Raw genomic sequence first — 15,130 nt, 5'->3', positions numbered from 1 at the left:
AACGTCAAAGCGCGGAGTGGCACACTCCTGCGTCCCCGCGCCCCAAGAAGGCCAGAATGTCGAAGTCAAAGGTGAAAACAATGTTGATTGTTTTTTTTGACAATGTGGGGGTGGTCCACAAGGAGTTTGTACCCCAAGGACAAGCCGTCAACGCCGCCTTCTACAAACAAGTCCTTGAGAGACTGCACAGGAGCGTCAAGCGGAAAAGACCGGCGATCGCTAGCCGGTGGAAGTTGCATCACGACAATGCCCCTGCCCACACCGCCTTCTTAGTGACCTCCTTTTTGACCCGGATTGGGGTGGAAGTCCTTCCACAACCACCCTACAGCCCAGATGTGAGCCCGGCCGACTTCTTCCTCTTCCCGAAGCTGAAGCCACGCTTGAAAGGAACCCGTTTTGCAGACGTCACAGCCATCCAAGCAGCCGTGACCACATTTCTAAAGGACATGCCGGCTGCTGACTTCCAGGGGGCGTTTGCAGCGTGGAAACATCGATTGCAGAAGTGCATCGACGCAAGAGGAGAGTACTTCGAAAGCTTTTAAGTCCCTGTACAGATCAGATCAATAAAACAATGTTTCCAGACCTGGTCTCATTACTTATCATACAAACCCTGTATGTACAAGTTGAGGAATGTTTTTAAGCATTAGAACATTAGCTCAGGAATGCAAAAGGTGATGTAATTGTAGTGGGAGTTTCATAACGCCGTTGATAATTACGGAGGTTATCCGTTGAAACTGCACGGTTACTAATAAAATATATAGAAGCTTACTACATAATTCTCAGATTATTATTATTTTAGTTTAACGTCCCACGATTATTTTCCAGGGCTAAGGGAGACGGGATTATGGTAATGAACGAAATGGTGGAATGAAGAAAGTGGGAGGAAAAGGGAGAACCCCGAGAAAACTGACGCACACTATGTTTGCCTACTACAAAGCCCACTTGACGTGAGCTGGAATCGAACCAGGAACTTCATACAAAAGAAGTGAGCGATCTACTATTGAGGCACCGTGGCCCCTTTTTGTTCATTATTGAATTATACGTCCATTGATCTCCTTAAGCAAATTCTAGATATCGTTTGATTATCTTTTTAAGAAGCTTAGTTTTAACCAAAGCAATGAAAATCAGGAATTTTTTTACTCTTAAAAGCTACAATTCACGTCTCACATTTATAGCGGAGATCTTTTATATAGTTACAGATATTTCATCTGAGGTAAACAGAAAATAGTGGAGTAACCAACATCGAATTAGATGAACGTTTTTCATTGTTACATCTTTCAGGTATTAAAATAAAGATAGTAAAAATTTTATAAACCTTACCTTCAACGAGAAAGCAACAATAATATAAGTTCTTATAACTTCTTCCTCTTGTGCTGTGGGAAGCAACACCTGAACAACAGACTGTCCTTTGTAGAACAAAAAATTATGGAGAGTGACCCCAATGGCTACCAAGAAAAACATGTTAGCCAAATTTCCACAAGAGAACAAAGCAAGATGGGCCAAGGTGAGAAAATCAATTGCCACTCGGCCTGATCTTCTGGACCAACTCCATGTTTGGATTCCTGATAATATAACCGCAATTGCACTTAATACTCCAATAGAAACCTAGAAGAAAAGAATAGACGTTTTAGGATGTGAAGAAATTTAGTCAACGATTAAAACCATAATATGCATCAAAAAATACATATCAATAATACAAAACAGAGAAAATATTATGATGATAGGACTGCGGAAAATTCACTAAACATCACAATAATCACAGAAAATAGTGTCACAACAAAAGCAATAGGAACGCAGATCTATTCGCCCCAACGACAATGAAACATGCAATTACTGATAGATATATAGCTACCCAAATAATGCGTCGTGTGTTGTGCATAATTTCTGTTTTCGTGCTCTTCTAAAAACAAGTGGGAGTAACCTTTCTTTTATTCATTTAATTCTTCTAGTGTTCATTTTTGTTTACAAAATTATTCTGTTGCACAAGCAAACGAGTTGCAATGCTGCCCAGTAAGAAGAATTTTCCATCGTATTAGTGATCATGTGATTATCATCCATCATTCATACCTACTTAGCTGTAGTTGGAAGAAAAACTGCTGTTTCTATGCAAAATTATCATAAAGCAACTGACCTTCTTTCATCACGTGTTCAAGCTTCTGTTCTTTCTCCTACTATTAATGAATCAATAAGTTATGGTAGTTCAATACAGTAGAAGGAGAGCTTTCTTTTCATATGGGAGCTAGGTGACATATGCTACGTTACAAGAGAGTTTTGCTTTCACAAAATCTTCCAAATTATATGCATTCGTTTGGGCGATACTATTCACTGTTGCACAGTTATATTTATTGACGTTTACTGAAACCTTTGAGTAAATTGTCGTGCTCATAATGGAGATTTTGTGAAGATATATCTAAAAGAACTATACAGAGGCAAAATACACCAACCCAGCAACACACACACACATACAACTACACCGCTAACTACGGAAAATTGATCTTTTCTCTGTGAAATTCTGTAAAACAGATGTTTTTATAAATTCTAATAGTGAATAATGTAAATAAGTGTAGGGCCAATTTGTGGGTTGATTTTCTTCGTCCAAAATTTTCCCTTATTATGTGTTATATTTGTTCCAGTATGAGTGAAACACATCATGTAATGATTAGCTGCTGCGTAGTTTATAAGAACTGCATGGCATGTGATAGATCATTCTTATATTTATTTTATGTCTTATATCTACATAGATAATAACTTTTGCAATTAGTAAAGCTTGTGTTATATGATTCATCCTGGCTGAAACAGCTTCTCCATGCTGAATTCAAAGATTTTGATGGGAAATATTCAATTATCCCCGTTACAGCTCTGATCTTTCCCTCAGCGATTTCTTTCTTTTTCTTCACCTGAAAAAATGGTTTGCATCGAAGTGTTTCAACGACAGTGAAGAGCTCAACACATCAGTTCTGGACTGACTGACTCTCAGGAGGCATATTTTTATACAGAATGTAAACGGAAGTTTGTGTCATGCTGCCAGAAATGTCTGGAGGTTCATGGTGACTATATCGAAAAATAGCAGAAGTATTTACTTGTATATCCATCACACTTGTCGGGGCCATTCAGAATGAATTTCTTTCTCCGAGCATACTTTGTTTAATGTACTTTCCTTCGCCGAATGAACTTTAACGGAGAAATATAGGTATAACCATATTAAACACATACAATACATCTACGGATATACAAGAATGTAATAATAATAATAATAATAATAATAATAATAATAATAATAATAATAATAATAATAATAATAATAATAATAATAATAATAATAATAATAAAGGAAGTATTATGTAATAAACATAACCAAATAATTGGAAAATAAACACAGAAATAATTATACCCAAACAAGAAGAAAAGTCCATATGACCGTCTTATCGTTTCAAAATTATACACTGCAGAAAATCCGAAAAATAAAATTTTAAACACGTCAAGCTTGAAATCTATCAGACCTATCAACGGCAGTACAAGGAATTACTTAAAAACTAGTACAGCTTCTAATTAAATATCCATATTTAGAATTCTCCGCCATTTGAGAGACGCATTTCCTTTGTAGAAAATCTGGATTTTAGACCGCAAGTACGGATACATTCTTCATAAAATTCGTTCCACAGGTGGTGGACCGAATAGAACCCATATTATTTAAATAAAACCCATATTACCATAGTTGCTAAGATAATACCCCGAACTACCTTTGGTAGTGTCCACAATTTTGAAGCCAGAATTCTTTAAAGCTGAATCTTCACATTTCCTGTGTATGAGTGAAACAATGAGATTTTTAACCCATGTTAATAAGAACTTAATATCTTGTGTGTGGAATATTTTAGTATATACAAAATCAACATCTGGCATAATGAAAATCGAACTTTCGTTTATTATTATTATTATTATATTTTTTTGTGACAAAGACAAATACTCTTTCTTCCAGGTTGTATTTTCTTTGGGCAATCATTGATATTTAAACAGTCAAAGGCGTGATAAAAGTACAAGATTAACAGGTAGCGATACTAGCGCCTAGTATATGAGCGAGGGTTTCACTTAGTAAATAAATAAGTACCATATACTTGTAAGATTTTGTATTCATCTAAATTCACAAAATAGGTGTAAGGAAAAAATGAAATGAAATCTTTAAGTTTTACGTCCCATGGATATGCCGGTTAGGTTAAAGGAGACGGTGAAGATGAGAAATGAATGAAATGCTGGAATGAAGAAAGTGGGAGGAAACGGGAGAACCCCGAGAAAAAACCACGAGCACGGTGTTTGTCCACCACAAAGTCCACACGGCGCGAGCTGAAATCGAACCAGGGATCCCAAGCACCGGAGGTGAACGCTCTACCACTGAGTCACCGCGCCCCCGATAGATGTAAGGATTACGAAAGAGATGAGTCATTTACAAATTGTTTGGAAGTTCGTTAATTCTAAGATTTTTGTTACCCAGAAGCATACTGTTTTGAAAGGGCATGTGTATGTAATATCTTCCAACCAGTGCTAAAATTAAAAAAAAAAAAAATAAATAAAAAATAAAAAATAAATGCACGAGAAGAAACAATAAAATAAAACACGAAGATACACACAAGAACAAGTATATACCTATACACGTATGCTAATAAAGCAAAGAAAGAGTATAAAGAAAAGGATTCTCATTACCTGCTTAAGAACTTGAACACGGATTCTCATTACCTGCTTAAGAACTTGAACACCCACAAAGTTTGTAAACAAATATTATGTTCAACTGACTCTTCAATTCAGACAGAAAGGACATAAAGTAGAATGTTCTTTACTTGTAAATATTAGTAGTATAAAGTGATGATTTTTGACCAAAGAATTAACATCTATGAATGCACAACATAACAAACATATATATATACACAAGCAGTCATGGAAAAATTAATAGCAACTCCTTGGAATTTTACGCATTTATAAGGATTTCAAAGAAGTTTCTACCTAACTATGCACAAACATACAATGATGTATACATCAAATTAAAGGAAATTTTATGTAGAATCCAAATCTACTTACAGAAATTACGTTTCTTTAGAACAATTGATGATATTCAACAAAATGTGTGAGGAAAGGAAACACAAATCCGTCATGCTAAATGTACATTTAATGGATGACTCGATGTTGCTTTCAGTGAGGCCCACGCTCAATAACGTAATCCACGTTCCAAGCGTGCAGTATGGATTCTGCTTCCTTACTTGTTGTGTAGGTGTCCTGGGTTACGTAATTGTGTTGTTCTAGTAGTGCTACTTTTACTGACAAATTTGAAAGTGATAGTTTTACCCACAAATATTGATTTATCGTTCATAAAGTATTGATATCGGACATCAACATGGGTAAAACGTGTGACAAATTAAAACATGGAGTGTGGCAAAACTAATGCTGAAGTAGCCCGGATTATGCACCTGCATAAAAGTACAGTGGGTAGGCAGCTGGCCAAGATTCGGGAAGCAGGGTGCATAAAAAGTGGAAGAATTAGCAAATGTGGTTAAAAAATGAAATCCTCGCCTAGACAGAACAGTGCACTGGGACGGTTGTGTCTTCCAGACAGGTTTGAGTTATCAGTAAATCTTGCTAGAAGTTGGAGGGAAACATCTGGTGTCGACGTTTGTCCGCGAACAGTAAGCAGGTTAAAATCAGTGGGTTTGTATTTACATACAACTGTCAGGAAGACAAACCGGAACCGGATCTTACACCGGAACAACGTAAAAGGCGCGTAGAGTGGGTCAAAACTCACAAGGATTGGACAAGTGACCAGTGGCGCAAGGTTCTGTTTAGTATTGAGACAAAAATAACCATTTATGTCAATAATTCACGTGCTAGAGTTTATCGCATGACTGATGAAGCCCTTAATTCTGCGTGTACTGTAAAAACTTCCAGGTACTCTACCAGTGTAACGATTTGGAATGTTTTTCTTTTAGGAGAATTGATAAAATTCACATATGTGATGGTGTTGTTAATGCACAAACTTATAAACATTCTTGAAACGACAATGATAGATTTATTCAATGGTGGTTCCTTTATTTTTCAAGACTATTCTGCCTCTTGTCATCGTACCAAAGCTATAAACGCCTATATGCTGTCCTTACGTCATATTACTCAATTTCTTTGGCCTGGTAATTCGCTCGACTTAAACCCAATTGAAAATTTATGGATCGTTTTGAAGGATAAGGTTCGTGCAAAACATCCTACAACCAGAGCTGAGTTAATTCAAGCAATAAACGACGTCTGGCAACCAGGGTTGGCTGGTTTAAACCAAGGTGGTTTAAACCAACTGTTAAAAAAAAAAAAAGTTTAAACCAAAAAATGAAAAATGTTCGTGAAAGTGTAACTATTCGTAAAATCTTGATGAACACACATTTGTGAGTTATCACGTTTCACTCCCGTATATTATTCGTATATATTCAGACCTAAATTCCCCATTCATTACTCCAAGAGATTATTCAACAAAAGCAACATATATATATATATATATATATATATATATATATATATATATATATATATATATATATATATATATATATATAAAAGATTATGAATGTTTCTTTAGTGATTTTTTTATAGTTTGTTATTATTGTTATGGAATTGAAATCAAAGGAAAATTCTAAATATTGTTTCGTTTTAATAATGTTTACTATTAATAAAATACATCAAAATGCCGTACCTTTTTGGGAGGGGGGGGGGTCATACAAATCCCACGAGAGACATTCATTGAAATCAGAAGTATCTTTGGTATCTTATATGTATAAAGGTGTCAGAGCCAAAATGGACTCAAATAATTCGTATCTTTATTCACTTTTCTTACTGATATGCAAGGTAGGTCGTTGCATTTCTTTAACTTCAACTAATAAAAGTCTTAGTGAACTAACTTGGACTAAATTAGTTCTTTTGGACTCTTCAGTACTTTGAAATTATCCATATGTAATTCTGTATAATGGTTTCACTTGTTTATCTTTTTGTTTTTCTGAAATGATTCTTGACAATTATGTTAACAAGTATGTAAAGATCAGTACAACGTATTTTTATCAGAAGTCCGTGAGTGAGTCGGCAGACGTATTGCATTTGTGACCAATTAGCCGGTTTCGAGTTTAAATGGAGGACAATTTCTCTCGGACGTAAGACGAGAAGCGATTTGGATTCCACTTTAAGCTTATGTGACCCCTTCCAGCATAACCCAGTTGTTGCAATAATAACACCAAGGCGAAATATATGATATATGTTTCTGTTTATATATGATATAAATACATAGAGCAAATTATTTAAACCAAAAAACGGGTTTTTTGTTTTTTAAAATAAAAACCATGGTTTTTGCCAACCCTGCTGGCAACACTGCATTTCAATAGAGACACTACAAAACTTAGTAAACTCCATGCCACAACGATGCAAAGACGTTATTACTAAGCGTGGATATCAAATCAAGTATTAGCTTGAGCCAAAATCAATTGGGTACGCTTCACTTAACTTCAATTACTTTCACTTCACTTAACAATTGACGTCATAATATTTTGTTGAATATCATCAATTGTTGTAAAGGTGCGTAACTTCTGTGATTTATATATATATATATAAATCTTCATACATTTTTCGCCAAGTATTTTTCATATTTCAATTTAATTTGCCTAGTTGAAATTAAATATTACCATTTTAGAAACATCTCTTAAAAGAGAAACGATTTGTAGACTATATCGTATAAGGAGATTCAATTAAACCTGTTTAGCAAAGGCAGACTGGAGAGCTGGGAAAGGCGATCACTCCAAGTCCTCCTTTCATTATAGCGAAATATTCATTCAATTTTCAGTATTTTACAATGTAAATTTGCTATAAAATTTCCAGAAGTTTACAATTCTCTGAATTTCCCAGCTTTTGTAGACTAGTAAAAATTCTGACCAGTAATACAGCATCCACCCGGAAATCACTACAGCGAGGACAAAGTCACAGCTAATCCGGCGTTTAGTTGTTTCTGAACTTTTCCAACATTTCTCCACACAAGTTTGTATTGTAACGAAAAAGAGACAGACAGATAGATAGATAGACGGACAGATGGAAAGAAAGTATAAATAAATGATAGAAAGAATAAAAGAAGAATGAAAGAAAGAATGACAAAAAAGAAAAAAAAAGACCGAGTGAAAGAATGACTGAAAGAAAGAAAAAGAAGACTTCTGTTTAGTTTTATCTTCTTCATTGCCTGCCTTTTCTTATTTACTGACACAAAATACTGAAATTAAAGCTACACAACTCTAGCAACACAGAAAAAGTACAAATACTCACATTGATAGCGGGTTTTAAACTTAACGCACTATAATTATTTCTAAAAGTACCCTGGGATACATTTTAGGGAAGTATGAACTAACCTCTATTGCATGCAACATAGATCCTTCCATCTCATATTCCACTGTAAATGACGTAGTAACTAATTCATTATTTTTAATTTGTTCTTGAGATAAGGCACTATATGATATTGTCACTAACGGTGGATAAATCTTCCCTTCTTCTTCTTTCCCTTGGAGTTTCACTCTGAAAAGTTATTAAAATACAATTTACGTGTAAAAGAATTTGTTACTACTTATTTCATAAGTATTTGTTGTGTTCAATCGTTAAGAAAATACTGTTTATAAAAATGAAAACAAAAATTTTTCCATTCTTTGAGTAAATTTTGCTTTGTTACATGTTCAAATAATGTTAAAATTAAATAAGAGAAAAAGTTATTGTGAAAATTTTTCCAAAGACATTATAAACAATTTAGCATGGCTGTACTTAATATTTAAAAATTAAGATCAGTTCTGTAATTTAAATCCTAGCATAGACTAAACAGTGGAGAACGGTGGCTCAGTTGTAGAGTACTTACCTCTTGTATGTGGGCTTCTAAGTTCGATCTCAAACCATATGAGTTTGTGGTGGACAATATCGTGGTTGTGGGTTTTCACGAGGTTCTTCCATTCCCTCCCACATTCTCATTCTACTAATTATTTAATAATCATTCACTTTCACCAATCATACCCCCCATTTAGCGTGAAGCGCATAAAATGGAAGGTTAAATTAAAGATTTCATTTCATTTTCGCCCTGCTCGCTAGTTTAGTGGCTGGTACGTGTGCCTCTGGTGCACGTAGTAGTACTAACTGGTTTACAGTATACCTAGTCGAGTCAGCAAAAATCTTTGATGGCCCCTGCCTCAGAACTCATGGTTTCTGGCCAGGGGTCAATGACCTATGGGTACATAAGACCACCCTCTCTTCATTTTGGCAGGTATATTTTGACTCACCCCAAATTTTGGGTACAGTGCATAGGACCGACCACCCCTTAAATTTCGGAAATTGCCAAAACTAAAAATTTTGGCCTGAATAATCCCCTGTGATGAGAGTATATCATGCGTTATATAGTTGAGTATAGTAGTCTCTTTTAAAAACATGGGTACATTAACACACCCTCTAAAGTTTTGGGAGGAGTACACTGGTTCACCCCTTAAATCTGGGAAGTGTGGAAAAAACGGTAAATGTTCTCTAGGACTCGAATATATTTCTATCATTTTGGTTAGTACTGCTTTTTCCTTTTTATGGGTAAAAAAATTGTCAAAAATTCAAAATTTGAAGCTTATTGAGCTATTAGATCGTCCCTGATAAGGGTTTAGTGTATTATATGATTGTACAGATGAGTACATGGGTTAATTCTCTTTTAGAGGATATGGGTACATTGATACTTTCCTTTTAAAAATTGGGAGGGGTACACTGGCAAACCTATTAAATTTGGGAATCCCTTGAATGGATAAAACACTGCCAAAATTTAAATTCTGGGGATTTTGACTGCAGCTAAGATGAGAGATTTTATTACATCATATGATCATACAGACATATACAGAACATAGTCTAAGGTCATTAGTGGAAAGGTATCTTCGGTGAAATCCGATCGGTTGCTCTCTACCTCTAATTTCAAAATTTTGGGCTTGAAATCTGATAGGTAATTATTGTAATAAATTAATACACAATAACAATTTCACATTTTGAATCTCAGGATTGTAGTCACGATTCAGAGTCTAAGGTTATTGGTGTATAAAATTAGGACTAGAAACATGGTAGATGATTATTAAACCGATTAATACTTCACAGTTGGAACTTTAGTTGAAATTCGTAGCTTTCCACCAATTAGCTCTCTAGTAGAAAGCTATTCTTGATGTCATCTGATTGGTTGATCATTTTTAAACATTTGTTTAATTTTTTTCCAAAAGTTTTTGTCAAGTTTTGTGTAAATTTTTAGTTTTACAGTTTCAATCAGTCTGATTTTTTTTAAAATTTTAGTTTGAAAATTTCAGAACCCTAGTATTGTACTTATGATTCATAGTCTAAGATTATTTTGCAAAGTAACTTACGGTGCAATCTGATTGAATAATCACTTTCAAATCTTTTGTTTAAAATTTTTGAACCTTATTGTAGTTACGATTCATAGTCTACCGTCATTAGTAGAAAGCTTTACTTGATGCAATCAGATTAGCTGATTACTTTCAAATCTTTGATTAAAATTCTTAAAAAAGTTTCAAAATTTTTGCTTCAAATTTTTCAACCACTAATTCATTTATTTGTTTGCTTTTTTGGGAACTTTTTCAACCCTACGACTGTAGCTACAACTCACAGTCTGTCATTGTGGAAAAATTTACGACCTGAAACCAGATATGCGATTATTAAAATCGACTAATATGTAACAATAATAATTTCACACTTTGAACTTTAGTCACAACTCATAGTCTAAGGTATGGGGGGGCGCGGTGGCTCAGTGGTAGAGCGTTCACCTCTGGTGCTTGGGGTCCCGGGTTCGATCCCAGCCTCCACCAAGTGAACTTTGTGGTGGACAAACACCGTGCTCGTGGGTTTTCTCGGGGTTCTCCCGTTTCCTCCCACTTTATTCATTCCACCATTTCACTCATCTCTCATTATCACCGTCTCCTTTAGCCTAACCGGCATAACCGTGGGACGTAAAACTCCAAGATTTCATTTCATTTTCATAGTCTAAGGTCATTGGTGGAAAGCTATCCTTGGTGCAATCTGATTGGATGATCGCTTTGAAATTTTAATTTAAAAATTTTAGATTGAAAATATGTTAAACTTTATGACTGTAGTTACGATTCATAGTCTAAGGTCATTGATGTAAAAAACCCTCAAAACATGGTAAATAATTATTAAAGCATTTTGGTTCGTAACAACAATTTCACACTCTAAACATTAGTCACAACTCGCAGTCTAAAGTCATTAGTAGAAAGCTATCCTTGGTGTAATTTACTTGATTGAACACTTTCAAAAGTTGCTTGTTTAAAATTTGTTCAGGTTTGAAAATTTTGCACTCTAAAAGTTTTTAATTTTTTTTTTAAAATTAAATGTTTTAGTATGAAAATTGTTTGCACTTGCTGAAAAGTTTTTAAAAACTTTAGTTTGTAAATTTTAATTCAAAATTCTGTTTAAAATTTTTTATTACCTGAAAATTTGGAAAATAGAATCAGCTATCAGCAAAAGTGTTAACATTTCTGAAGAAAACCATCGGAGAATGCAGTAGAAAACGAGATCATAATGCACTTGAAAGAAAATTTTCAATCAAGAAGTAGTGTGAAAAAAACAATACTATCTGTATTTTCAAAGAGCTAGAGTGTGAGAAGAACTTAGGAGGAATCATTGTATTAATTACATGGCTCATATAGCAAAAGAATTAGTGAAGACAAAAGGAAAGGAATTAGGAATTAGTGAAGGAAGGACAGCACACTATTTCAAATCTTAAAAAGCTCTTCCTGACTCCTTGAGACAACAGTGGACATTATTATTATTATTATTATTATTATTATTATTATTATTATTATTATTATTATTATTAATAATAATAATAATAATAATAATCACCACCACCACCACCACCACCACCACCACCACCACCACCATCATCATCATCATCATCATCATCATCATCATCATCATCATCATCATCATCATCATCATCATCATCATCATCATCATCATCATCATCATCATCATCATCATCATCATCATCATCATCATCATCATCATCATCATCATCATCATCATCATCATCATCATCATCATCATCATCATCATCATCATCATCATCATCATCATCATCATCATCATCATCATCATCATCATCATCATCATCATCATCATCATCATCATCATCATCATCATCATCATCATCATCATCATCATCATCATCATCATCATCATCATCATCAAAACCTACAGTAGCAGTTTGGTTAGCTGCGTGATGTCACACACACACACACACACACACACACACTACGTACATTTGTACGTAACTCGAAATAACCAAACTGTTACTTTGATAAATGTGAAAGATGTTCTGGCTCAGGAGAAATGAGTGAACAGTTTGGATTATTATCTGAACAATACTTTGCTGAAAAAGTCACATACAAAGAATGAATTTGGACAGACAACACTTGAAACATTCAGGAGGTCTACAACAGAATTATAAAAAGCAGGATAGAAATATTTTCACCCATCTCTCTACATCAATTAGGCCAGATGAAGTGAAGTATTAAAGTTTGCAGTATGGGCCAATACTTAATGTTTTTTCTAATCTTCAGATGTTTTTTTCAAGTTTTCGAGCTCACATAACTTTACAACTATTTGATAAAGAAACCTACGTAAAATTTGCCATTTTTTTTTAACCCAAGCCAATTCTACGAAACACCAGTTTCTAAATATCTGAGATGGCGGGACAGAAATCTAATTTTTATTTATTAATTTAACATGAAATGACCCAATTATTTTAGTTCTGAATATTTTATATTGCCAAAATCTAGGAAATTACCAACTTACCTTATTACACAAGAACTCATGAATCTTACAATGCTAACTTCATGTTCACCTTTATCTGTACCAGACTGTTTCTCTGAAACTCGTTTCACCCCACTCACTGTGTCAACAAGAAAAGCTCTTCGAGTCAATACCCACTTGGATTTGTCTCTATCCTGTCACAAAAATAAATAAGAACTTCAACATTACTTATTTCTACAGCTTTTTACTTACAACAGAATGGTAATATTTGTCCTTATGATTAAATATACCTCAGGCACTGCAATACTCAAAGGCAAAGTTGAAACAAGAAGTAACTTTAATATATATATATATATATATATATATATATATATATATATATATATATATATATATATATATCCCTATTAAGCAGAAATTTGTTCGAAAAAAATGTTTTATTATAGTAAGAATGTGTCTGATTGGAGATTTTCACTAAAATAAGGATTTAATATTTAATTTCAAAAATAAATGTAAAACACTGATACAAAATATCCCTTAAAATATTTCTTCTAATACTTTTCAATAGTTGGAGATATGAGGGAGAAAAATTCCAACTGCTTCTTTCACGGAACTATGCAATTTTATAGGTTACATCATAGGTGCCCCTGTAGATGATGTCTGTTTTTACCCAGCATAGACAGTGTGCGATACCGCATAATTATCCCTTTATACCATGTTACAGAGAATATACAGGGTGACTCAAAAGTAGGTACACACCCCTGCATTGATGAAGTATAACACTCTAGCTTATGGGTGTATTTGCTTCGGCTGTTCCGAGCTGAAGATATAAGTAAAAAGGCTTTAAGAACGAATAATAAAGAAACTGGCTTTAAGAACAAATAATAAAGAAACTAAGTCTACTGATGGATAACAATAAGAAATGATATAAAAAGCAATGAGTTGATCAGTACGGGACTGTATACCTACTTTTGGGCCACCCTGTATATGTATACGGTTATGGAAGAGTTGTAGATTGATATTTTTACGCGCAATACTCATTACTAGGAGTTGGAATAACATGAGGAAAGACGAACAGATAAGCGAACTATTCAATTGTAGAATGTGTTCAAAGACAACATATTGCATCCATCGGATATAACATTATTATACATATTGAAGGGTCCCATACACTTTTTGAAACGTATGGAAGTAAAGCTGCGAAGATCATAAAATTTTAAGAAGAATCTTATCTGCACGTAGTGCTCTTCCTACAGGAGATTACATACCGTTGACGCTTACTGTAATTCCAATAATTATTATTCACTTGGTGAAAGGGTTAGATTTCGAGTGCAGATTTGCAATAATCCGTCATTAAAATTGTAATTTTACTGTTAAAATGAGTGAATGCATATGAAAGAAAAATATCAAGATATTATCCACCTGTGGAGTATTCACATCTGTCGCATACCGACCATCCTATTAAAAAAAATAAAGTGCTATTTAAGGTATAGGATGATCACTTGTGTTTCTGAGGTTTTGCCATCCCAAACATGAACAGTCTTTCCCATGTTAGGGCTGTCATCTAATTTTGGCCCACCCTGTATATTAGATGGTGTTAATTCTAATTTCAATTTGATTTAAAGTTCAGTGGATATTGTGACGTGAACCGGTATAAATTCTGTAGCGAAGGAAAATCCATTACCGACCCAAGTGTAAACTTAAGCCAATGTTAGCTATACGTAACTGTAAGTCACTTGCTTCATGCAAGCATAATTCGGTAGTCAACTAAAACTTTACAATGGGTTATCTAAATTAATTCACATATAACATGGAATAACGCCTTCTTACTTCGATATTTAGGGACGACGGCCTCGTAATTTCGTTTTCCACTCACTCCAAGTATATGAAATAATATACTTTTACGTTCCGCGATTATGCCCTTCAGGCTAGAAGACGCATGATTAATGGAAGTGAATGATGAAGAGTAATTGGTGAAATGTGAATGTGGAAGGAAACTGGAAAACTATGAGAAAACTCTCGGACACAATACTGTCCACCTCAAACTTCTGTAACCGACAAGGTGTTCGGGTCGCTGTTCGGGCAGCCATTTATTTGTAATCGCCCAAAGTTCTGTTCGTGGTTCGTGGTCCTACCAATAAGTATTCTCCTGAGACTGGAACTTACCTGGACAGGACGATGAAGGACCTCTCCAAGAAGAGTTACAAACTGTTCCCAAATCGCTCGTCGGTCTCAATAATGAGATGAGCATTAGGCGCCGAGAGGTTCGGGTGTCTCGTCTCGAAAACCTCAC

At 34.5% G+C, this 15,130-nt stretch overlaps 1 protein-coding gene across 1 annotated transcript in view; it reads right to left on the bottom strand.

Annotated features, from left to right (window-relative positions):
• The window catches only part of LOC145687561 (meckelin), an 80,088-nt gene that overhangs the window by 34,293 nt on the left and 30,665 nt on the right, over positions 1-15,130 (bottom strand). Inside the window, exons 6-8 of the mRNA XM_081761030.1 lie at positions 12,880-13,031; positions 8,403-8,565; positions 1,321-1,605 (exon numbers count right to left, since the gene is read on the bottom strand). Of these exons, the coding sequence (XP_081617156.1) occupies positions 1,321-1,605; positions 8,403-8,565; positions 12,880-13,031 (600 nt within the window). The remainder of the gene's footprint in view (positions 1-1,320; positions 1,606-8,402; positions 8,566-12,879; positions 13,032-15,130) is intronic.

The sequence above is a fragment of the Thermobia domestica genome, chromosome 1 (genome assembly GCF_964235325.1).
Source record: "Thermobia domestica chromosome 1, izTheDome1.hap1.1, whole genome shotgun sequence".
NCBI classification, from domain to species: domain Eukaryota; kingdom Metazoa; phylum Arthropoda; class Insecta; order Zygentoma; family Lepismatidae; genus Thermobia; species Thermobia domestica.
This window is presented reverse-complemented; position numbering and strand designations above follow the sequence as displayed.